At 43.2% G+C, this 26865-nt stretch overlaps 1 protein-coding gene across 1 annotated transcript in view; it reads right to left on the minus strand.

Annotated features, from left to right (window-relative positions):
* Window positions 1–26654, minus strand: part of LOC139714215 (RNA binding protein fox-1 homolog 3-like) — a gene marked incomplete at its 5' end in the record, with an annotated part of 75795 nt that extends 49141 nt beyond the window's left edge. The window contains one exon of the mRNA XM_071625929.1: window positions 26283–26654. Within this exon, the coding sequence (XP_071482030.1) occupies window positions 26283–26654 (372 nt within the window). The remainder of the gene's footprint in view (window positions 1–26282) is intronic.
* Between the last annotated feature and the right edge of the window lie 211 nt (window positions 26655–26865).

The raw sequence follows: 26865 nt of genomic DNA on the forward strand, positions 1-26865 counted from the left end.
CAGCAGCATGCTTTGGAAAGGTTGGTAATGATTTCAGTAGCTTTTATCCAAATGGTATACCAGTAAGAATACATTCCATGCGTGATAACATTGCTATGGTGAGGAATTAAGCGGAGTCACCTGTTGAATGCATAGAAGGACATTTGAGTCTTGGCTAAGGCAGGGAACATAAGAGAACTAGTAAGGTGGAAGGGGAGTTTTACCCCTTAATGAGCTCTGTGTGCTCTGAGTGCTGATTGGCACACACACACAAAAATCCTACGCAGCTCTGTACATACTGCCCAAAGTCCCTGGCACAAAAAGGGTTTAACCAGCTCTAGAAATAACAAGCTATCAAGGGCTTCAAATTTCAGAGTCAGAGCAAAGACTAAAGCTATGATGTTATTGAGTAGGGAAGATCAGATTGGGGGGGGGGGGGGGGGAGGTGTAAGGCTGTGCTGAGGACCACATTTCTGCAGTCTCAGGGGCTATAAGGGTCTAACACCTTCTCTTCACCCCTATTTACAGCGCATCCTAAATCTCCACAGAGTGGGGGCCCCCTGTGCATGGAGTGGCGGATGGCGTGGTGGCGGCACGCTTGAAGAGGGCGGGCAGGGAGGCCCCCCCACGGGCTGTCAACTTTCCCCGATTCCAGTCGGACGCTGGCATTGTCGACTGGCCGCACTGGCGAGAGGAGACCGCAGCGCCGCCACCGCATTAGCATTTTACTGGCTGAAGGCACTGGACATCAAATTCACTTAGCTTTATTGCTTTTTCCTTGCGCAGACACTGAATGACACCTAGCTTTAAAGACAGTATGTAAGAAAATCGCAGAGCTAGCAGTTGCGCAGCGCCAAACTTGTTTTTCCCTGACTCAAAAGCCGTGTGAAGGATAATCTTACATATAGAATCCCATGAGAACCAACCTGTTACTCTTCTATGCTCACTATGGAATGGATGTGAGAAGGAAGGTATAGGATTTTTTTTTCATTTTGTTTTGAATTCCTATCCAAGCTTGTAATAATGGCACTGCAATCTTTAATTCAAATTCATTAAATTCTTCCGTGGAGATGTTTTTTTTTTGCAACTGATCGACAAATTACCCTCTATCGACGAAAATATTTGTCAATCAGCTGCAATGCAATCCTTTAATTCTACACCATATGTTTGCTCAGAAGTTCATCTAAACACACACATACTTCAGACGAGATGACAAATGGGATTAATGCTCATTTCATCGAGGTGAGGAAAATGCCTGTCGCATCCAGCAAAGGTCAGAACAACTGTCATAGAGTAATTTCTCTGATAAAGAATATTAAAGGACAAGTTCACCTTCATAGACATGTGGGTTGAGTGAATGCAGCAATATTTGTAGAACACATCAGTGAGAGTTTGAGCAAAATCGGACAACCCGTTCAAAAGTTATGAATTTTTGAAGTTTGTGCTCAGTCACGGCTGGATGAAAAGACTACTATAGCTTGTGATGTCACATGAGTACAACGATATAAAGAAAGAATAAGGAAAATTCAACATATTTCCATTTTTCTCGCATAACAAAATAACACTTGACTTCTGTCTTTCAGAAGGCAGGGGGAATAATATTACCCTTAACATACGTCAGTAGCAAGTCGAAAAAATATGCACTTTATTCAAAAAGTAAAGTTTTGTGAAAATCTCTTTTTATTTTCCTTATATAGTTGTACGCATGTGACATCGTACACTGTAGTAGTCTTCTCTTCCAGCAGCGACTGCGCAGATACTTAAAATATTCATAACTTTTGAACGGATTGTCCAATTTTCCTCAAACTTTCACTGATGTGTTCTACTAATATTGCTGCATTCTCTCAATCCTTATGTATATGAAGGTGGACTTGTCCTTTAACATTAATCCATGCCATAAATGCTAGCCCATGGGAGACTCCTATGAGTTATAAACATAGCCATGAAGATGATTATCAAACATGACGGCTTCCATCTTCAAAATTTCTTCAAATCCACTCATCCATTCTTTTGAAGGATGATATAGAAAATGTTATTATTATTCCATTGATTTGCTCTGGGATTTTTCTTGTTGAGCATGTTTTCTTTTCTTTTTTCCCCTTTCCTAATCATCACGGATGGATGGATGGCCGATGACACCGTAGCATCTTGTGCCTCCCTTGGTAGCGGGATGATGCTTGTGTTAGGAGTGACAGCCGGCGTGGATTCGCCTCCATTCCTCGGTAATCTCACCACACCTGGCTGCTGCGGCTCTGATTGACGAGTTATGGATGCCTCCTGACAGATCACGGGCGCGGCCCTAATTAGGCACACTTTCGAAACCCTTCACTGGTTTCCAACCTTACCTATTCAGTCAGAAATATGCAACAAACATATTTCGGGAATTGGGCTACGGCCGAAGTAAATCCTAGTTCATTCCTTTTTCGCGCGGTCATCTCTCCATTTCTCGCTAGTTAACGGTGGCCCATTTCTTAAAACCCTTATGAATATACAAAACTTGTGATGAAACACTATGAATTTCGCAGAAGGATCGATATTAACGGTAAAAGCTGTAAGATGAAAGAGTGATGGTACTGCAGAGGATGTGTGCACATGTGTGTGCAGTCGGAATTTTACTTGCACGTGTGCATTTTGTGATCAAGCAGCAATAATAAGTTTGATCAAGTTGAATCATTTCATAGGGGTCATACTGGCATGAATACATGGTGGCATTAATATTATTTGGCATGAATCTGCTTATGAGAAGAATACTACAGTATGCTGCTGCTACAATTTTAGTGTGTGTGTGTGTGTGTGTGTGTGCATGTTTTTCTTTCTGAATGCAATTTCTATATCACTGAATAAAAATGGAATAAAGAATACGTACAAATAAAAGAGTATAGGGCAGTGTTGCATCATGGGAAGTATATTTATGGTGTGCATTCATTACTCCAAGATAGTGCCAGCTTTGACAGACAGACATACAAACATACAGACAAGACTACCACATTCTGTCTTCTCCGTAGACAAATCTGCTGTGGCCATGGGAGCTAATGAGTGTTCACTAGTCATGCTTCTCACTCTGCAGTGCGCATAATGCGTAAACCATCGCACGGTGAAACCACCTCGTCTATCTTTCTCTTACACACACACACACACACACACACACACACACACACTTGCATGACCCCTGGCCACCCCCAAGATGCGGGTGGAGTTCAGCATCCAATCGTCTCGCTCTTTCTTCGCCGACCCGCAAAAAAAAAAAAAAAAAGCTCCGGCCTCATCAGACTGAGTGATCCGATCGATGCATCAAAGTCCCCCTGACGAATTTCATATTTCATAAAATCAAGCAAATTTGTAAGGGGAGAAAAAGAAGGTAGCATAAAAGTGGCTATGAGACAGAGGACTCCCTCAGGGTTGCAACATGTAGCTTGTCTCCAACAAACACTTAAAATCTTCCATCCATATATCGGCTGCCTCAAGACAATGAAGCAAAGACAAAGAAAACGAAGCAACCTCAGACACCAATTCCAGGCAAGGTCTGGTAAAACATCTTCTGTTACAGTGAATGAATGAGACTTTACTTCATTTAGGATTAGATTGGGGGGGGGGGGGGGGGGGACTAATACTTCTCCCAAGATATGCCTAAAACACGTCTATCACTATCTCATTCAAAAGAATAAGAAAGAATTAGTACAAAACCTGTAGTCTCATACTTTCATAACAGACCTTGTAATAATCAAGCTTTCCAAATCAACATCTATACTTTGTGTCTCCCCCCCCCCCCCAAAAAAAAAGGAGAAGAAAGATCTAAACAAATGATTCAATCACTGATTGTTAGTCCCGCATACCTGATCTGTGGTTGCTGATCTAATTTGAATTTGTCAGCTAAAATTGTCTGTGATTTTCTTGAATTTTGCTGTTTCATATCATTAAAAATAAGCAGGACTTTACAAAGTGAAGCTTCCAGACAATACTTTTCACTTTGAAATAGCTGGACTGCACACCAAATTCATGTCTTGACATAAAGCCAGTACTGGGCACCATTGTATTACAGCTGTAATTGATTGCTGTTGAGAAATAATCAAAATCTCCAATTCTTCTGACTGGCTGTGGGACATGTTGTGTTTGATTTCTGATTGTTTGATATGCACTCTAGCTCAACTCTTTTGATAACAAAGCTGGTATATGTGTACCTTCTGGATTAAAATTGTACCAGCTGGCTACTAGTACAATTGTAGTTCTATTGCCTGTGACTACTAATGACCCCTGCCTTTACACTCAACATATTTGTTTGTTCTTGTTTTTTATATGAACTCCAGTCTGATACAGTGACACTCTGGCAAATGCGCTTGTATTATAGATGGTGTGTTATTGATGCTTTTGTTTAAAGCACATGTCGCTTACAGCCCCCCAAAACACACGCCATGCGGAATACCAGGCACCGTAAAGATGCCGGCCCACTCCCCGACACGTGTCGCATCCTTAATTTGCCCTGGAAGCGGCTCAAGGTGTGTCTCCGTAGCAACTCATCCTTCTGCCCTCTCTGGGAACAGATGTCGCTTTTCAAGAGCACTAGGACCAGATGCCATGATCAAATAAAGCACCCCTCCCATCTCTCTCTTGGTTCGTCCACCCCTCTCAACTACCCCCCTCATAGCAACACTTCGCCTCTGTCAATCTCCCCCTTCCTCCTACTCCTCCTACTCCTCCTCCTCCTCCCCGCCATGAAATAGGTGATTCGATATTCCCCATATTTTCACATCTCACGGTGTTGACATTGTCGGGATGTTTTACAGGCCATTAATTCGATTCAAGTAGCTCGTGAAAGCCAAAAGGGGGTATTCACTACTCCCATCCCTCCCTTCCACTTTTTTTTTTTTCATTTTGATTTCATTCACAATCACCTTTACAATCTGCTTCGACAATGAGGGGGAGGAGGATGCGCTGGAATCTTTCACCAAGTCATTGGATGGTCCTGGGAGAGGGATCAGCGGGGCCCGTTTCCTGCCAGCAACACCCACTGGTATGTTGGTCACATCATTGCGGAATCAAAATTCCCTATTCTCTGGTACCCGGTATACCAGACTGATTGACAGGGGAAAAACAGGGGGAGGGGGTTGGATGCTCTTAAACACCTTAGCCTGATCGAAACCAACAACGGCACCACACAAGTCTTCTGGGGTTGATGCAAACACCTTGAACACAGCACCGAATCAACAGCCAGAAAATTCCGAAGTGACATCGCCACACATTTGTCTGAAGGCCTTGTCATCAATAACAAAGACACATTTGGCTGCCCAAAATGAGTGTAAGGATGGGATGCTGTACACATCTGCTACATGATCAGCGTTGCCCTTTTTGCTTGACAATGATGAATGTGGTTTATCTGGCTGTTGTTATAGACAGTGGTGATTTGATGTCCTGGCCTGTACCATTTGCAAAAAAGGGGGGGGGGGGGGAGATGTAGAGAGGGGTGGGGATAAGAAGGGCTGGGAGCTGACATTGGATGTGAAGGGTTGAAAATGGAATGTGATGGTAAAGTGCTCAGAGTAATTCACATACAATACAGGGGACCAGCAACGGAAGGTACAGAAAGTGTACACACACTGGCACGCACAGACACACACAAAACACAATTTTGCACACATCAACACACTAGCAAACACTCAGCACACATTCATGCATGATTCAGGTAATTCAGATACTTCTAATGGTATACACTAAGATCAACTTGAAACTAAGATTGACTTGAAGCTTAGTTCACATGATATCTTCACATATATTTGTTTTGAAAGGGATACGAGTAACAGAAGTTCACCCAGCGAGTGACCTAAAATAAGCACAAGTAACTTCATATCTTCTGTTGATAGCAATACCCCATTCCACCTCCTATTCTCACCCAGTGGGTGTAGCACCATCTTCTAGTGTCCTGGTGTGCTACATCATTAAACCAGTGCTGTAAAAGTGGAAAGCTTTTGTGCGAGTGAGTTTTTGCACTCTGTTGATGGATTCCCAACATTGTTTAAATGCACGGTATCGTAACATACAGTATTATAAAATGGGTTCAAGAATGTAGCCAATAGGAAGCGCTGAAATGAGACACACCTCCTTCCTTTACTTCAGTACAACTGCACTGCCTGTAATCCTATGGTAGATTGCCGATCGTCTGTGCGCGCGGCGGCTCCTTTGATGAATTGCATGCATACGCGTACGCGCTGTCAATCCTGTAAACAACTTCTAGTTCGGGCTGCCGGCCGGCCGGCCTGTCTTCCCTTGTGCATAACATATGTGGCGTACGTACGTATACTGTACTATACGTACACTTTGTACAGTACAGTAGACCAAGCGTTATGGGGCCGGACGCGTACATGGAGTCACTTTGAAGAGCAAATCCAACGATTTAGCAGGTTAATTCTCACGCCGTTTTCAGAGTATGTGTCTAGTAGGCCTATATGAGGAGTCTATATCAAGTCTTTAAGGTAAAGGGTGCATATTCTATGTAAAATAAGTAAGTTTTCATGCGGGTGTCCGGAAACCCAGCCCCCCATTATACTTATACTGTATGTGCGGGACTTCCGCGAGTGCGACGTGCGTAAAAGTTTGGGACGAACATCTTCGGACGTCTTGACCCACAAAGGTACGTGAAAAACGCTGAAAAATGATGTTAGTTTTCGAATTTTCGACCCATTTTATAAAACAAATGATGCACAGGATTATTTCGTGGCGTTAGTGGAGGCGTAGCTCACTCTCGGGTATTTACAATGTAGTGCAACATGCACTCGGCTTCGCCTCGTTGCATGTTTCACAATTGTAAATACCCTCGAGTGCACTACGCCTACACTAACGCACTCTATCCTGTGCATCATTTGTATATTAATACTCTTTCATACAACAAACAAAAAAAAGTTAGTGTGCTAATTTTATTTTTGGGCTAGCTTCTTGTTAAGCAAAAAATGCACACAAATTTAGTAACATGCAGAATAAAAAACAAACAAAGAAATCTCTTACCTTCTCTATTCCTCAATCGCACCATGTAAAGACCACATTTTACATTCTACGAAAGTGTGCAATCTGTATGAAGCATCTAATACCTTCAGTTTTTCCTACTGCTCCAGCATACACTGAAACACTCAATGATGGATCATCACACTTTCTCCGTCCCGGCACATGTTTGTCTAGGCTTACAGAGTTTTGACGAGAGAGAGTGTACGACTACAAGCGCTACGTGTGTCTGCTTCCAACCGCAGACACGGTGCGGGGAAGCAATAAAATACACAATTTGCCACAGTGGCTGAGGCAAAGAAAAGAGAGAGAGAAAAGAGAGAGAGAGAGAGAGAGAGAGAGAGCGAAAAAAGGTGAGAGAGATGAAAGAAAAAAGAGCAGAGTCTGGGTGTCGGGCAAACATACCATGATACTGAGTTGATACATAATGATGGGGTTCTACCAACTGGATCCTTCTCACTTTTCAGTCGGTCTCCACACACACCACAGGTGAACACTTGGTTCTGAGCAAGTACGCAAACAATGAAGACCTGCCACCGTTTTAATTGTCCTGTATAAGATCCAAGGTCTCAAGGGAGCGGAAGAGTCGCTGGTAGTATACTGCTGCCGGTGATTCAGACACAGCAAAGTCACTTTTAAATGTGCGGGGCCCACTCAGAACAGGTGAACACAACCCTTCGCCCTGTTTCTTTTTCCGATAGTGCAGTCTGCAGATGTCGGATGCGCGGATCTGGGAAGATATCACGAACTTGTGGGTGTCGGGGCTATGGCATCTCGCATACTTCAACTGACTTCTCTTCTTCTTTATCTCTCTCTCTCTCTCTTTTTACTTTTTGAGGATGAAGAATTTTTTGAAGGAAGAGCAGGATAGGTAGCCCCTCATCTGCAGAACTAAGTCTCGTAAAATCTGCCGTTGCACCCACGCTTTTGGCATCGCTCGTGATTACCGAGTGAGAGGGTAGTGGTTTTGAATATTGGGGATGGACGGCACTAATGATCAGGGAGAGAAGGGGAAAAGGTAATAAAGAGATGAGGAGGGGGGAAGGGGGGGGGTAAAAAAAAGTAAGGTGGAGTTTCTGACAGGAGAAGAGAGAGAGAGAAAAAAAAAAAACGGAAGGGGAGATATTGCAGGACTGGAGCTATGAGTCTGGCATGTGCGTTGGTTCCCCCTGACTGGACTCCTTTAATATCTCGTTGCAAACTTCATTTGAAGTGCACTGGAGCAAGTCAGCTGATCGGCACAACTGGCAGGATGGAGGGGGGGGGGGGGGGGTGGGGTAAGGGAGGCCTCTTGTTCGCTCCCTGATCGGAAGGGAACGAATGGATCGGGTGCGTCCTCCAGGTTGACGAAATATGTCTCCAATAAGCGTGGGGATTACTGACGAGAGGATCTGGATTCTGCCCCTTGTTTCCCCGGGAAGCCGACTCCCTCTCAGTCCCACAGTCACGTCGCTCTTCCGTTTCTCTTTTGTCTCCTATCTGCCCTCCCTTCTTCTCCTTCTTCTTCTTCTTCTATCGACTCTCGATGATAATCGTTAGGGGTAATTCAGCCTCAAATGGGAAAACAGTCTGTTGAGCGAGGCATTCCCTGCGCCTTTACGTCGGTCCTCTCAGCAGTCGTGACGTGCCGGAGCACAGGCAACAGTTATGATTGGAAGTTGATGAAAAGTCGTCTCTCTCTCTTCTTCTTCTCCCTGTGCATGCGACCATGAGATTTGGGCATGATTGCTCATGTTTTGCAAATTTATTCTCCCTGATTTATTAGCCAGCCGTCGTTTGTCGGAGCAGTACGACTCTTGTGAGGTTTGAACACATCAGAGGAATTTAGGAGGGTTCTCGTTTCCAACAAAGCCCAACAAAGGAGCGGTGAATTTCTGTGGGTAGGCAATGCACACTCAACGCAACGTGGAGAAGCCCCTCCTGATGGTGACGGCAATTCAACAACTCCAGCTCTATTCGAGTGCAGCGTAACAATGCCACTCAAGTAGCGCTCAAGTGTGATGTATATACTAAGCTGATCACTTCACCATATGGTATCATCCATACTGAATCATCTGACAACAGCTCAATCATTTCACAAGCGTTGTGGTAACACCGTAACATGCACACGAACACTATAATCATATGCCTGTTTGGATGGTATTGCAAGTTCAAAAGTGTGCATACCTACAATGGCACACCAAACACATCCATGACCGGATGGATGACAATGAAATATGATGAGTATCATGCCTGGTATTAAACAGACACTGAATGTTTTCTATGACCAGACAGACATTTCCTGGGGAGTGAGCTGCCGTGTGATGATGCGACAGTCAGAGGCGGTGGGGGCATCCGGTCCGACAAAATACCCACATGGTTTACAGTGTCACATATAAAAGGCAGTGTGTGTGACTTCGAGACAAGAACCTGGGGGGGGGGGGGGTTACTTTGGCAGGACACTGAATGAGTGATGACAGAACACCTCGTAATGACAGGAAGACCCCTTCCACAGATGACTCTGATGATACTTTAATAATCAAGACACCAATAGAAAAAGAAAGAGACTGAGGGGGGGAGAGATATAAAAAGAGAGAGATGGAGGAGAAACAGGAAGATATAAAGATAGAGGTAGACAAATAGAAGATTGAAGAGAACGTATAGAGATAGAAAAAAAGAACAGATAAAGAGATGGGGAGAGGACAAATTTGCCCCCCCCCCCACACACAGCACAAAAAAAAAAACGAGGTGATAATATGGGACCTGCTGACATATGTAGTCACTTACAAAACAGAGGAAAGCTGTTATTAACTCCTTTCCTTTCTGCTTTTTTTTTCTTCTTTTTTCCTCCAATTGGTAATTCACCCCCGAGGTGTCCGGGTTCTGCAGACTAATCGGCGGCAGTGGCACTCGAGATTCGGTCGTCCACTACTCGGTCAACTTTGCACAGGGACGCAGGACAGGACAGCACTGTAGTTTGTTTGACACTTTCTATACTACAGATGAGAGGAGTGCACTTGGCTGACGAAAAAAAACAACAACTACAACGGCTGTCCTATACGACAGGTGTGGTTAATGAGTGACCATATGGTTGGGTATTACTTTTCAGACAGAAGAATTATGGCTTTAAAATTTGTTTCAGCCGTTGAAAATTCACCAGAACTTTTTCACCATAATGGCTCTTTACTGCGCTGTATCAATGCCAGGGAGATGTAATATATGCAGAGCGCAAACAAGTCCGAATCATGCACTGCACTGTGGGACACATTTGTCTGCCAGAAGAAACTAGAACGGCGCCATATTGCGAGCGAATTGTCAGCGCATGCGCGAGCGGGATCTCATATTATGCCGTACGGAGAATTACGAATTGAAATTGTCAATATGCCTTGAGAACTTTTCTCTAATATGTTCCAACGATCTCTCTGGAGATCTCTTCAAAAAAAGCTGCAAGCTTGTGTACAGAGAAATGACAAAATGGAGACAATACGTAGGTGGGATGGCTACACATGAAGTCAGCACTTATTTGTATGCGACGTCCCTGATTGACAAAAATAAAATAACAAAAGAGCTTTTCGGTACCTTCTCATAACATGACCAACAACAACGACGTCCAACACGTCTCATGGAAATACCCCAAATCACACTATGACATTTGAGGAATATCAGTCCCTCAGAGCTCAGACTTTTCCCCCCCGTATGTCACACTCAGACATTTATACCCCAGCCACGTTATACATGCAATGCTATGTAATAACACTGAACATTTCTTTCTCCCTGTTTACACCAGAGTCACACATACAGCACGATTTTAGTTTCTATACTCCTGTCAGCTCTGGGTATAATATAAATGTAGACTTGCACAAAGGGATTCACATCCCACCTCCCCCTCCCCCCCCCCCCCCCCCCCCCCCCATCGACCTCCTCATCTTGTCTCCCAGAGATGTACCTGTTAAAATACAGCAGAATGCACTTGTCATTCTACCTGTTGCACGGTTGGCGCATTGACATTCAGCGCAAGATATATATCGCGCACAGCCGATTTGGGTCAACACAGAGAAGATGGGAAAAAAAATGGTGCAATTCGGGAAGAGTTTCATCGTATGTTCCTTGTGTGATGTAACTTGGAGAAGTAGGGCGAGTTCAACTGAGCATTCCTTCTTATTTTCTTTGCTGGGGGGGGGGGGTCCTTGAAAGCACAATAGGGAAACTCTAGGAAATACAACATTTCAAGGACAATATTGAACTCTTTATGAATGTAAGGTTGTGAAAGTAAATTCCCGTCAAAGAAGTCATCTCTTTATTTGAATAGGTTTAAATGATAGGACAGTCAGATGCAGTGAACAAGTTGAACCCCCCAAAATGGCTGAACAAATTTTCATTTACCTGGCACCTGGAAAAGCCTCTTCCACAATCGAAAACTTGCGGAAACCAGCTCACATTACATCAAGCTGAAATCTAGGCACAAAGAAGTCTGCTGTACATTGCACAAATTTTATCCATTTACTATTGTACAGATGATGATACCCAAAGTCTCTACTATGTTTACTTATCTCATCCACATCATTTGATGAAAGTAAAGAGAGTAATTATAGCAAGTTCCATGAAAAAGCACAAATGTAAAAGAAAGGGAAAGAGAACATGAATATTCAGTTCAAAATAATCTAAAAACATCAATGCATGTGGACTATGCCCTTTACTATGGCTCAAGCATCCACACTACAGTGAGATATCAGAAATGGAGTCTGTAGCATACAACCTGTAGAGGCAGTCGCTTCACCACGGGTGTACATATGTGCATCAATGCAGTTTTGATCACAAGCTAGGAAATGAGAAATGGCACAGATGCGCAGACTTCTCAGATAAACAGGCGGATAGAATGTCGGGGCTGCCTCGTCGGAGCCCCGCTACCCACCTCGTAGTGGTGCAATGGAAGCCACGGTCCGTGTATCCATGCCATATTCCAATCAACCCAAACGAACGCTGATGCATCAAACCGCAGAGCCTCTTGTCACTCCCAAAATCATGTGATTCATCTATCTTCCATTACAGAGTCGACTTTAGGGAGGGCGAAGATTACAAACGACGGGTAGAGAAGATGGCCAACAAAAGGAGGAAAGCGCACGCCGAGACGGATGAAGTATCAGAAACATGCACAAATGAATAAAAATCGTGGCATGGGAGCGCGGCGCAGTATTTCCCAACTGTGCGCTCGCTCCTCGACTGACAAGCCCGAGCTTCGTGGAGGCACCGTTATGGCTGCGGCGCAAAAATATTATCCACCCGATCGCCGCTCTCGAGAGCTGGTGAAATTAGCTGGGGAGCGATTGCCGCGTGCCGTACCCACAAGCTCTTGCACCGACACTTGTCGTGGAAGACAGTTGAGCGCCTCTGGAGACTCTTACGAAACCCCATCATGCCCCTCTCGCCTCCTTCTCCTCTCTATCTCTCCTTCTTTCTCTTTCTCTCTCTCTCTCTTTCACTGCTAGATGCTGATATACAGTGGGAGCATGAAGTAGACAGAGGGGGTATGACATGCTACTGTACACCCCACACCTCTTTATCTACTCCCCCACTCCCCCCCCCCCCATATCAGAGCCTCCTCAAACCACAACAAGAAATGTTGATGTGAAAAAAAAAGAGGGGGGGGGGGAAATGATGAAGAACGTTGGTAAAAAGCCAACAATAACAACAACCGACAATTGCCATGTCAATTTTGCCCCAACCGAAATAATTTCCAATGCAGGCTTCGGGCAATTTGCTTGATCTCCAATCGATCCCGACTACTCATCATACCCAAACCCCCCAAACCAAAACTTGTCCCAACTCTTTCCTCGATGAAGGGGGGGGGGGGGGGGGGGGGGGGGGAATCAATGATAAACCATGCACTCTTGTATACAGGTTTGAGGCTATTTACAGAACTATGAATATTTTTTGTTTTTGTGCAAATTCCAGCCTTCCTACCATCCCATCCCAGTAAATTGTTTATTTATCCCCTTTCAAATCTATCTTAATCAACGGGGGAGAAAAAAAAAAGCTTGCACCATCCTTATAAGTGTCTCTTTTGAGTGAAGAAATAATTACAACTTGCCCGGCACTTTATCCGGCAGACTATTGAGCGATGGAACCTTATGTATACAAAATCAATTGCAAGATTGGCTCAAGCCTGCAGGCTGCTTGTTGGCAAATGTCTTCCTACGTGTATTTTTTTTTTTTTTTTTTTTTTTTTTTTGGGGGGGGGGATGGGGATGGGGATAGGGAAGAGGGGTTGGCAGTAAACCTCACTCCTCTCAAGAAGCGGGGGGGGGGGGGGAAGAGTAGGGGAGATGGGTGGTTGCTGCTTAGATTTATTTATTTGTAAGGAGGCATCTTGGTTAATTCAGATCATAAAACTCTGAACTACAATACTATTTTATATGCTTGATTTAGAGCTATAGAGACTACTTGTTTGACCCAGTTCATGGCAGAGCCCTCCTCCCCCCCCCCCCCAATTTCATTAGAAACAATTTCGATCTTCTTCACAAGAATCGTCAAGACCATCTTGCGCATTATAAGCAGATTCAGTTGAGGCTTCCAGTATGTAAGAAAAAAAAAATCTCAGCCCCTTGGGGCCCCTACATCTGCGATTACGAGCACTTGATATTTACTAGGCCTGGAGAAAAAAGTCATAATATGATCAGCAGCGCGCTATAAGAATTCTGATGAAGAATTCTGATGCTATGGGAGGTAGACATGTGCGAATCATCTCCCAATGAACACACTACGTATATAAATGGAATTATTAGCTTGGATTATGTGCAATATTTCTTTTTGGGTGGAGGGTGGGGAACGCAGGAATTTTCCGTCTTTCATTCCTTTCTCACACTGAAATTTGGATTTATGAAAAAGATTAAGGACATTATCATTGCTAGTAAATCTGTCTACAAAATTTCAGCACGCAAATTGATTAGTAAGTGCCTGATCACCGCGCTATGTCTGATCATGGCATATTGATGTGAGCAAGACTATTGGTATGGGAGCAAGAATACATTCTCACAGCTTTTTTTTCTCCCTTCTTCTCAAAATGTCAATATTGAGAGGCGCTCTTGTGATTGAAACCCATGAATCTGACCTTAACGCAGTGTGAGCTCTGTCTTTACTCGTGGATCCGCATACAAAATGGCAGCACGACCCGCGGTCATCAAACTTCTGGCAGAGCCGCAGAGTCGTGCCTACCAACCATTACAGGGTCAATCCCTTTGACTGGACGCTTTTTTAAACACAAGCTCCCTTAAAAAAGGGATGTCAATACAACAAAGGGTCAGTAGAGAGCAACCCAACAAGCATAAATGGAATATTATTTAACAGAATATATCAGAAATTCCCGGCAGCCAAGTTGAGGCATCTCCAAGAGGTAGATTGCCGTTGCGGAGGCGAGAATCAGGTTTTCACAATCATCTTCTGCAATTCAGAAAGTTTGTCCTGATGGCCATTGAAAAATTACAAAATCAAAGGGTTTACAAAGCATCCTCTATGCAGTAATAGGCAGGCAAACACACCATTTCTGCATTTCCCACTTCAGAAAGCTGCCTTGGAGAAGCAGAAGGACATTATCACAATTCTAAAGGGGATTGAGTTATTGGTATCACATTGGAGAGCTTGATCTCTTCTAAATTATGGTGTTAATTCAATTTCATTTTAAGAAAAATATTGAGAATCAAAACCATAAGAGCACTATTCTACGGATATTTTGAACAATGCTTATAAATCTAACCACTTTTGACTAAGTAAACTTTTAATTTCATGAAAATTGATTGTTTGTTTTATGCTCAAATCTTAGAATGCAATAGTGACCTTCTGACTCTCAGCTGATGATTTATTTGTTTACCCCATCAAACCCAGCGGCTGGCCTATCATGTGTAATAGCCATGGGACTGTAACAGAGCGAGCAATTCTAAAACTAGGAGAGAGGGTATAGAATAATGGTAAGTTTATCAGTCGCAGTATTATGGCTCGGGTGTCTCTTACAAGCGTACCGTGTATATGTTTGTATGTATGTGCGTGTGTGTATGTGTGTGTGTATGTACGCATGTGTGTGTGTTTGCCTGTATTCATGCCATTTGAAGGAAGAAGTTTAATAAAATTGGGACAGATTGTTGATGCAAATTAGTAAGGGGCAACACTCCGGAGGTCCCCAATCTAATTACGGCCAGAAGAGCAAACAATTCAGTGAACACGTTGACACGGAAATTAGTGACCACCCCATTTTTCGTGGGTTTTTTTCTTTTTTCCACAACCAGAATTCATCACATCAGTTTGAGTCAACTGGGGCATTGACTGTGTAACATCATCCTCACAATATCTGCATTTTTTTTTTTTTGTATATTGAGCCTTATGTTACAGTATAGTTGTGACCAAGTGCAACGCTGCTCAATGCATGTATAGCCATAGCATTACGACTGATATCACATGAATTACAGTTACATTTTGTACAAGTGACTAGTATACATCTAGTGTTATGTGGCGTTCAGAGCTACAAAGGAGTGCTAAAACTTGACTAGATAAATGGTGTACATGTAAAACAATACCTCATACAATGTGCACACATGGCTATATCTATCAAACACATGCATAATCAAGTACACACTTCACTTCAAACAGTACCAGCACATATCAAAGCCAGCCATTCTTTTTTCTTTTTATGCTGCTTCGCCGCCACATTTCAGTGGCTTTGACTGTAATATGATCCGAGCGGACAATGCCGTGCAATGTCCCCGGCAAAAGGAGCCCACCGGATGGGATGGGGTCCTTCCCCAACTGCAAACGTAGAAAATTAGAGAGCATACAAAGTGGGTTGCGATATGAGATCTTTCGGGATGGGAGGCACGTCAGGACAAATCACATCAATTTGCGTGTCATCAGACGGTAGAACATAAACTCAAAAGGTTTTGTTTTGGCTCGGGCTGATGTTAGTTGTTTCTGGAATGCCTCTCTGGCCAGATATCCAATGCCAGAGGATAATGCAATAACCGATGTGAAGTCCTTCTCTTTATTCAATCAAGAATGCCATTAGTGGTATATCTTAAAAAGCTGAGTGGTGCTACAAGTCTGACCGGGGGAAAACAATACGTTTGGTTGATCAACACCCCATTCTGAAACCAAAACAAATTGCGTTGTCTATTTGCTCTCTCTCTCAAAAAACAAACTTGTGTCATAACCATGTAATATTATGGAAATACTACCATCCTTGTCACGAGTGCAGGCCATTCTATATATCACCTCTCCACAGGGTGATGATCATATCCCACAAACAAGAATACTGACAGAATACTACAAGAGTACTAGAAGAATACTACAAGAGTACTACAAGAATACTACAAGAGTACTAGAAAAATACTATAAGAGTACTGAAAGATTACTATAAGAGCCAGCTTTGGCCAATAAGAGGAAAAAGATTGTGTGCATGTATGTATGTGTGTGTGTGTGTGTGTTTGAGTGTGTGTGCATGTGTGTGTGGTAACTGAGACTGGGAGTACAAAGTTCTCATACAATGTCGTCATAGCAACCGCGATGACACTGATCACTCTACTTCACACCAAGAGCTGAGTGAGCAATCAAGAACTGCTATAGCTATCTTTCCCAACAGTGCTAATAGAGAGAGGCAAAAAAAAAAAAATGAAAGAATAGTCAAACTGCTCCAGGGAAGATGGGAGAGAAGGAAATGCAGGAACACAAGAAGAAAGATTGTCATTTACAATGTATCTCCTGGTATACTGAGAGAGAATGATAGGGATAGCTGACTGTTTCTATCATTAAGCGTCACCTAAGGTGTGGATTACAATGGAAGCCACCACAGGCCCAAAATCATTTGACCTTTTCACTAACCCCTTTCTGTTCAAAAGTCTCCAAAAAAAAAAAAAATCCTTCAATCTTGAGATGTGTGCATATGATCTTTCCTTCTGGCACCCTTCAAAAAAAAAAAAATGGTGACAAAATGATGAGAATCGCTTTGCATACATTTTAAAAAAGAAAAAAGAAAACGGTCAAAACCACTGACATACTATCCAAAACAGACAAAATCAAAAGTGATATTGCTTTGCGCATCCTTTGTCCTTGGGCAATTTTTAAGAAAATGTGCAATTCCTCCAGCAGCCGTTTCGAATCAATAAGCATTTATCAAAGCAATTTGTAACGTCATAGCTAGACTCCACGTAAGTTGTTATGATGGAAAAGCATCGGTTTTTCTTGATAAGGTTTTCTTGGAAGAGGTATAAATAATATGTTGGACAGGAGGCAATTTCCTGTATGTACTCGTATCAAATAAGAAAATGCTTCTTTTGTTCCTTAGGGAGCTGATATGGGGGGGGGGGAGGGAGGAAGGGGGAGGGGAAGAGGAGGAGGAGGGGAGGAGGAGGAGGGGAGAAGGAAGAGGGGGGTTGACACCACCTTGTTGAGCTTCACACTTCCCTTCCATCACAGACACTCTTATCCAACTCTTGTCCCCCTTAAGCTTCCTAGTGGGAGAAGATGTGACACCGGTGTTCCGTGTCCACAAGAGCATCTCTGGAAGAAGGAGGGGTTCTCTAATGGAGGATGGGGGCCTCCAAGGTGAAACAAGTGGTGGAGGTGGATCACAACGGACCGCATCCCGGTTTACGAGGATGAGATGGGTTGAGAGGAGAGATGGAGTTCTCTCCATCATCCTAGAGCACAAGAGTCAACATCAAAAGTCCGTAACATCAAAATGGTGGCCCTTGCACGACTGCTTTGTCTAAACGTTACTTTTAGACATACTGTACCATAAACATTAGTAGCAAGTATAAGACACATTAATGCTATCTATAGCATACCGTACGTCACAAACGTTCATAAATATGTGGGGGTGCATTTCCTTTGAGCATGATAAGCAAGTGCAAATTGATCCTTTCAAATTATTCTTTCCCTGGAGCAAGTAATGGAGCTTTGAGGTTTACGTAAAAGCGTCCTGTCATGGTCTTCGCCGGGCAGGATGACCCAGAATGCCCCCAATACCCTTCACCGCTCGTTCTGCCAGAAAATGGGGTTCAACGAAATGCCTGTACAGTAGGAGACAGGATGATACCCAAGGCAAGGCGTGTACCTTTTGTCAAACTTGAATTCTTTTCTTCTTCCCAGCCTAACTCTGTAACTGTTTGCTCAAAGCTACGATCAGTATCAGCGCTTCAAGTGAGTTTTGTCGTTCACTGACACAGGGGGAGGAGAAAGAGCCTAGGGGCATGTTCACACTCACACACCTAGCTGAAGAATACAAAGTAACGCGGGAGATGCCTCCTCTCCACTCGAGAAATATGATAGGTAAGGGGATGACAACTGAAGTGGTAACCATGGAACACCAAAGAGAGAGAGAAAAAAAAAAAGAGAAAGAGAAAGGTGGGGGGGGAGGGGGGGGGGGGGGGTGATCTCGCGCAGTTGATACCACTAAATTGCAGGGTGCTTCAAACCCACTTGCCTGGGCAAATAAAACTCACTTTCGGGCAAGTGGTCTGCTGTATAGGCACTTGCCTGGTGAACATTATCATGAGGCTCGTGCCCAATGGTAAATGCCTGTTTGAGAGGATCGGATGTATCATCTACTGTTACAGACCATGTATAGCATGGGGAGAATGTATACTGGGAAGGTTGGTCTGACTCGAATATGCACCGGAATTTCTGTAATGAATTATGTACAGCTTTATATTCGGCACACATACAACCATAGTTGATTCTTGACTGAAGAGTTGAACATCGTCCACGAATGCACGCTGTCGCACACTAGTCGAGGTTTTTTCGAATATTACCCCGTTGGGCAGCGAATTATAGATCGAGTCAATCGACCGACTTTTTCTCCCCACGTTGCTGGGTCTTAAATGCTGCGAACCAATCACAGGTATTTTTCTCAGTGCAAAGCACTGCCTGATAAGGGTAATGAGTGGATTATGTAAGTTCAACGTGCACAGACACTTGCCTGTAAAGATGAAGATTATGCTACCAGATGTTTCAATTGAAAGTACCAGTTTATCAGTCATAGACAGGTGCAGGGTCCTACAGTTTTTATGTGCTATCAATTCCAGCAGGGAGGTACCTCCCTGATTCCAGGCAGCTTGATAACAATATAAATTGACCAAAGAAGAATTTTAAGCAAAGGTTTAGATGATCATTTTTTTTAATTCTCCCTGGATTCACTTTTCATATGCGGAAAGAAAAAAAAATACCGTTCAATCTGCTTTATTACACCCAGCAAAAATTTAAGAAAAAGAATAAAAAGAAACCCTTGCTCAATAAACCAAAAAAACAAAAAACAAAAAACAAAAAAAAAACACAATTACACAAGGATGCCTCCCCCTAAAAAACAAAACAAAACAACAACAGCACACACACACACACACACACACTCAAATATAAATATTTCATAGTAGATGCTATAGTTTGCAAAGAAGCTCGCTGTAAAATGCCTACCAGCACAATTGTAAACCTATTCCACATTTATAATGTGCATGTATACAGCATACTGGTCCGTCTATTCATGCACAATAGCATGCATGCAAGTTACGGGACATCTAGATTGTAATGCTGTGATGTTAGTGGACAAGACACAAAAAGTTCTGCACACTGCAAGCTATGGGTAATAATCAAGAGGTATTCTATCTTCTCCACAGGGATATCAATCTTATTCCATGCTTCACACACTGTCTTTGTTTTGTTTTGTTTTGTTTTGTTTGTTCGTTTTTGCTGTAAGGTTGCTATTCAACATTTGATAATCATCACACACACACTCACAAGGTACACACCCAACAAAGCCCATCCCCAACTGCAACAAAACTGTCATGTCAGGGAGGGGGAAATTATTCCACCTCCCTGGTCATGTCTAAATAGGCATGGATACACAAAGTATACCCACACACATTACATACAAACATACATACAAACATACATACTTAGATACATAATATCATCATACATCATGTGGGCCTACTTCTGTACTGTATGTACAGTATGTGTTATAAACTTGAGCGTACAGCATAATACTCTATGTAAGGATGTACAAAGTGTAAGGAGTATTATGTGGAAGTAGAATTTGAAGTGTTCGAGATGTTTGTCTTCTTTGATGGCAAAGTTCTCAAGATGAAAGAAAGAAGGGGGGGGGGGAGATCTTGACAGTATGGATGACAAAACTTTAACCAATCTGATCAGGAAAAAAAACAACAACAAGCAGCAAACAACAAAAACAAAAACAAAATCACAGATAACAGGTGCCTGTCCTGATTCTTCCACAGAGAAGAGGCCAACAGGACAATTTTCAAGCAAATAAAGAAATGAACACAACACCCAGATTTGAGAGAAAAAGCATACACTGTACCTTGGGCCCAGCGGCCAATATGTGAATGTTTTGAGGCAACATGAGGGGACGTCTCTCCCCAACAAGGCTGGGTACGCTGGCAGCAGCAGCAGCCGCCGTGGCTCCTCCTACTGGGGCCAGGAACCCGTAGCCGAGCTCCTGCAGGGCCAGCCTCGCTGGTGTGCTCTGTTCCCCCGGCGACGGTAAAACAATGGCCGACAGCGGATGATGATGCAGTGTCATGTGGTCAAACAGGGTGGAAAAAAAAAAGGAGAAGGAAAGGATGGGGGTGTGGGGGGAGGGGTTCTGTGTTTGAAGACAGGACAAGCCGAAGACAAACTCCCCCTTGTATACACAGACACAGTTATTTATGCGTGGTTATGCACGGACGAGTGCCTTCCTTCAGTTGACGGGGCAAGAGAAGGTTTCCGCCTGTCTGCGATGCTACAAGTCCCGCGCAACGCTCAGCTCACGAAAGAGCAAGAAAAAAAAAAAGAAGAAGAAGAGGGGGTGCAAAAAAAACCTCCTTCTCTCCTCTGCTCTATTCCAGCTGTTCTCTTCATCGCCAGACTCACCGGGACCATTAGCCTGTTTACACGCAGAAGTAATGTGCTTGGAGTGTGTACATACACAAGCACTCATATGCCAGCATGTATGAATGCAGCGATCGCGTCTTCACAAACTCATCCTATACACATGCACATGTACGCTATGCACACATACACACATACACACACACGCACACAAACATGTGGTACACACAGACTTTTCCCCCATGTGCTCCCTCGATCACTTGTGCAGCGATTTCTGGCATTCTCTCGCTCTCGCCAAACGCCTAAGCCCCAACAAGAGGCAAGGCGACTTAGGTTAGATATCCCATCATGCAGGAGGGGGCTTTTTGGCTACCTGACTGCATCTGTCATCTCATTTGATATGCAACTTTGAGAGAGAGAGCGGGAGAAAGAGAAGAGACCATCCCCTACCAGAGCAGTGTCAAACTGTGTACATAGCAGGAGCCTATCTCTAAATCCCTAAATGAGTTTTCATGACCAGCCGTCCAGTAGACAAATGCCCTGCAAAGGGGAAGACTTCAGTTTTGTTTTGCATTATTTTCTTCCCCTTCATTAAATTCACTATAACATCACAGCAGCATCTCCCCATACGACGACGGCGGCGGGGTGTACGAGAGAACGGATTAACTCCGTGACAGAGGGGGGAAAATTAATCAACAACTTTGCCCGTGACGGGCTCCTCATCGTGTTTCGCAAACTGCGATCTTGTTTCGCTGACTTTCCAATAAAGGCAACGGCCCGTGATGCACCATCTGGGATTTATTACTTTATTCTGGAGAGGTTGTGGGGGGGGGGGGGGGGAGGAGGAATGGTGGGGCTTGAGGAATGGATGGATTACTCTTCGGTTATCGTAATATCGGTAAGCGCTAATTTTCTCCTCCAGCTTCCCTTCTCGTCCCCCATCCCCCACCCCCCCCCCCCCACCCCCACCCCGTCCTGTTCGGGAGGAGCTACTCCTGTGACAAATGACAAGCCAGGACACGGCTGGGTGGACGGAGACACAATCAATTCTTCATCGAGATGGGACATGTCGCAGGGTAAAAAAAAGGGAAAGAGATTGGGCCTTTACATCGTGGAAATAGATGTACCTCAGAGATCTAGCAAAGACTTCAGTGGGATCATGTTGTCATCCATTTATCCTCCTTTATTGCCACATTGTATGTTGTAAATTGTCCCATGGGTGACAACATCTCGTATCTCAAATATGCATTAATTTTTCAGTAGAGCAAACAAAACCCTACAAAAAGTAAGTTTGTTTTTGCAATTGGCATCAATACAGATGTCAAAATAACATAGAAACATTGCTTTGGATCATGTTAGTAATTGTTTGGTATAAAAACTCAAATCAGTATTTTCGAGTTCTCTAAAACTATTTTTGATATCAAGATTGAGGAAGGTTCTTTTAAAATACACAGCAATTCCAGAAAATCCATTTTTTTTCATGAAAAATACACATTCCATCAACTTGTTACTGACATATGGTTAGGGTAACATTATATCCTCTGCTTTCTGCAAGAGGCATAAAGTGAAGTGAAAATATGTGATTTTTAAAAAAGTATTTTCCTAATACTGTTGTCCATAATAATGTTGCAAAGTGTAGTAATCTCCTCATCCAGCGATGACGGCCCTGAAACTTTGAGAATCATAACTTCTGAATAGATGATTTGAGAAATGAGTTTTCAAGAAATGTGATGTCTCCCAACTTTGGCTCACAAAAAAACAAAGTTTTTCATTAGCATGGAAACAAGTTTCTGGATATGTTTACAAACAAGTTATTCTGTGAGTCTGAATTCCCTCGAGGACAGATGTAGACAGCCTGCTGCTTGTCGTCGCTGAATAAATTGGGATTCTCTGGGACCATGAAACTTTGTGTGGAGAAAGTGGCTGTAATTGGGGGAAAATCTATGGAGTGTGATCTCCCAAAAGGGCATCGCTGCAGGGAAGCGACCTCAGATGGCTTCAGGACATCTGTCATGGGGCTTTTTTTATTTCAGGCTTCAATGAACATCTCATAATGTATTTCATACCTTAAAGGTACTGTTTACCATTGGGAGCAGTGATATAACAAATGCTTGAGATATTACATTTGATGCATAAGTGCAGGTCAGTTGTATTAAGAGAACATCTTACCACATAAAAAATTTGCAATAAAATCTAAAATGTAAGGAGATATTACCATATTTCTCAATAAACCATAACTGTACGCGGGTGTAGTCTGGAAATATTTCTATTAGAACTATTGTTCATATCTTAATTATTCAACAATATTTAACATTGACCATACTGATTTAAATTTTTACACTGGTTGTTTCTATCCGTAACTCAAATTTTAGAACTATTTTGAAGCACTAAAGCTGGGTTTCTGCTTTATCTGCAAATGGTAAATAATGACTTTAAAGGGATACAAATATGAATGGAGAAGTAAAGAGAAGAAAATAAGATGAGGAAAAGGAGGAGGAGGAGGAGGATGAGGTAATAAGAGAAGATGAGCTTTAAAAGAAATAATCTTTATCAAAAAGTAACTTTATATGCTTTTATTAAGTGGCAGATAATTATGAACTCTAACTTGCTTTTCTTCTTGGATGGGTTCCTTTAAATACTAAAACTGGAATGACGAAACAGCTGCTGGTTGCCATGATAAAGAGAGGTGGCGGGTCAACCGACCCGGCTTGCACAGTGTTATGTTATGAGCAGACGTCATGTCAAGATTTCAGCAGAAATTCAAGCATATACACCTCTGTCTTTAAGAGTCAGAATCAAGTTCAATGATTATTTTCCTGTCCTAAAAAGGGTTGCTCTGCCTACACACTGCCAGTCTCCTCCGTGACAGGGTTAGACAAACAGGATATCGGCAGTGCAAAGATCTGAAAACATGCAAGCCCATCAAGAAGATCTTTAATGTGGAAGGATGGGATAATGGTCTCTTTGTCAGCCAACTCCACTCCTCAAATTGGCAACCACACCAATTCTCTGCCCCCACAGTGGTACACAGTCTGCCGATTTTTCCTCAATCACCTTCACATGTGGATGCGGCGATTTTCCTGAACAAAGATTCCTTTCACGCACAGATTCCATTCATAAACAGTACCTGGTAAATGCTATAACTGAAATATCAACCAACAAAACCTGGCCAGACACGACCGGCAGGTGAAGCAGATGTCAGAGGCATAAACATGACAGTGTGAGATTCTAAGACCACATTTGGGATCTGCTTTTGAATGATAAGAATTTTCACATGTTCTTATAGTGCTTCGATCCATGTAGGACCTTTGCACACAATGTATATTTCTTGATCATAGACATCTACAGGTATACATCAACCAATGCAATCACAATGTACACAAAATAGTGAAGAACCTGACTCACATTAACTGAAACTGAAATATTACTTCGCTTATCCTAAGACTCCCCTGAACACTGAGTGCAAGGAAAGTGATGCACTCAAGATTGTGCAGTGTCAAGTAAAGTGCGCCCTCTTGAGTTGACTGTACACACAGGCTTAATTCAGAAACAATCCTCACTGTTTACCATCTTACATCTGTGGACATCCAACCAGGCATATCCCTTTCAAGCTGGTGTCCTTCAACCATCTGTAATTTGTGCCCGAAGAAAGTCCTTGAGGATTGAACCTCATCAGAGAGATGTGTGTCACACAAAATTAGTCGTGTGAAATCAATGAGGCCACACTTCTAGAAAATAGATTATAATTAGATCCCTCAGTGCAGACTCAGTGGAATATTTGCATTAATGTTCTTTTAATATCCTATGTTTATTACCAGAAACTGCCGGAATATATTTCTCCATTATACTCTGTTCAGTAAGCTACATGGTGAATGGTATATTTTGCATTTAGCCTAGAGATCACTGTTTACGGTGAAAATACTTCACATTTTGATGACAAGACCACTTTTCTATTTTCTGTCTTTGGCGCTCATGAATATACGCGTGTCATGTTTGCCTGAACTCATTTATGGAAGTTTTTACCTGATGTGTGATAATAACAGTAGAGCAAGACAGGAAATTGTGCAGTCACAACAGCATTTAACAGCCAGGGTCATCAAGGGTGGGACCATGTGGGCCTTGACCTGTCCAGACATGGCCATTGAATGTGATGTACGAAATTACTAGCGGCTGTAAATACTTCTGATCACACTCAAAGCAGCAGTCATCATCCAGAGTGTGGTGTTCATGTATTTGAGGCACTCGCCCAGTCAAAAAGCGACATCTCAGAGGAACAAAACAAACGTTCTCCATCTCGCACGGAAAGCAGCATTCAGCAGGACAGAACAGAGAGCGAAACAAATCACCAACAACTAGAACACGACTGTGCGATGTTTCTCGTTAAAGATGATGCTCCTGGATTGCGAACTATTGACAAATGGGTTGAGCAGCGTGAAGAGCAATCGATCAATACAATTAAGTTGGATAGGGCTGCGGCGGATTGATTTTCCTTGGAAACAGAGCTACATACAGGGGGGATATTAAGGAGGAAGAGGCATGGGAGGAAGATGGGATTTTCCCAGAATTTACAAGTCTTCTTTTGTGTCCCTCTTTTAGAGGACAAGAGGGTAATGATTAACTGCTGCGGCGTGTTCAGAATTGATGCTGCTATTTGAACATTAGAGACTCATGAAAGAGAAAGAAGTGCTGTCAGGACGACCACTGTGATAATTCTATAATCTCCAATATTATCTTTCCCTCCCGTTTATTATCTCATTTGATTAAAAAAATAGATACTACTTTCAATGAAAGTATGGGTAAAGAGACTTGAGTCTTTCAACTAATCCTGCCATCTTCCTTGGGTGTTTGTTCTGCCCTTGCCTCATTTTTATCCTTCATCCTTTATCCTGTTTTAAAAAACTTGTTATCAGTAACAACTGCCACATTTCTATGACAAATTTGCTCTCATCCGATGAGATGCAAGGATTTCAATAGCTTATAACACCTATCCTAACTTGTTATTGATAACAAGCTTTATGAAACGGGGCCAAGATTTCATCTTTCTGGAGTTTCTCTTATTGCCATTCTATCATCTGCTACAGGAATGATGAAACGATCCTTAACCCATTGGGGACGGACTGATTTTGCTACAACACGCATTTCCCATAGACACCTGCCCGAGTATACTCGGGACTCATCCTTAACGGGTCAACCTGCCGAGGACGAGCTGATTTTGTTATCTATAACACGCCTTTTCCCACAGACGCCGGCCAAAGATTACTTGGGACTAGTCTACAATGGGTTAAGGTCTCCACTCGCTGCACGTGGGTGGCTAAACAGATGTGAAGATGACAATTCAGTGAGCTTTAAAGTGATGGTCTCTCCGCAGAATTTCTCTTAAAAATCCATTGGTGGATCTGGAGAAGTCAGCCATATTCTCTATGTTCAATATAGGTTTAGTTGCTACATAGGAAGAGATAGAGAACTGCACTCACCGGTTGCGGACTGAGGAGGGTCGGTTGTGACGTTGCGCCAGCCTGCTCTGCTCCGGCTTGCGCCGCGGCCGCTGCGGCCTGGGCCTGCGTGAACTGCTCCGCCGTCTGCGTGTAGCCTGGCGGCACTTCGCCCGGTTGTGAGGTGTACGTCGGGAGGGTTGGCTGCTCGCCGGGCTGGGCCTGCGGTGCTGGCGCCGGGGCCGGTGGGTAGGCTGCCGGTGGCTGCGCCCCGGGAAGGCTCTGCTGGTAGGCCTCCAGGCCGTTCTGTGGTGGGAACTGGGGTTGGTAGATGGAGGCTGGGGGAAGCTGTGGCTGGCCAGCCATCACTGACGGGTGCTGGTGAGAGGCAAAGAAGACAGGACGAGGTCCAACATTAATCAAGATGATCAAATTCACATCAAATCATACACAAATTCATAGACAATTTTCACTCAATCAAATTAATTTGTAACGTACACAACTGCTGACAATTAACAAGTGCAAATACAGTATAAGAAATAAGACAGGAAGTACAGCATGGAATAAATGATGCAGTTTACAACCTTGTAAATAACTAAGTGAACACTTGAGCATGAGAAACTCT

This window comes from Diadema antillarum, unplaced genomic scaffold (genome assembly GCF_040938485.1).
Source record: "Diadema antillarum isolate AM-2024a unplaced genomic scaffold, OU_Dant_1.0 seq00002192_RagTag, whole genome shotgun sequence".
NCBI classification, from domain to species: domain Eukaryota; kingdom Metazoa; phylum Echinodermata; class Echinoidea; order Diadematoida; family Diadematidae; genus Diadema; species Diadema antillarum.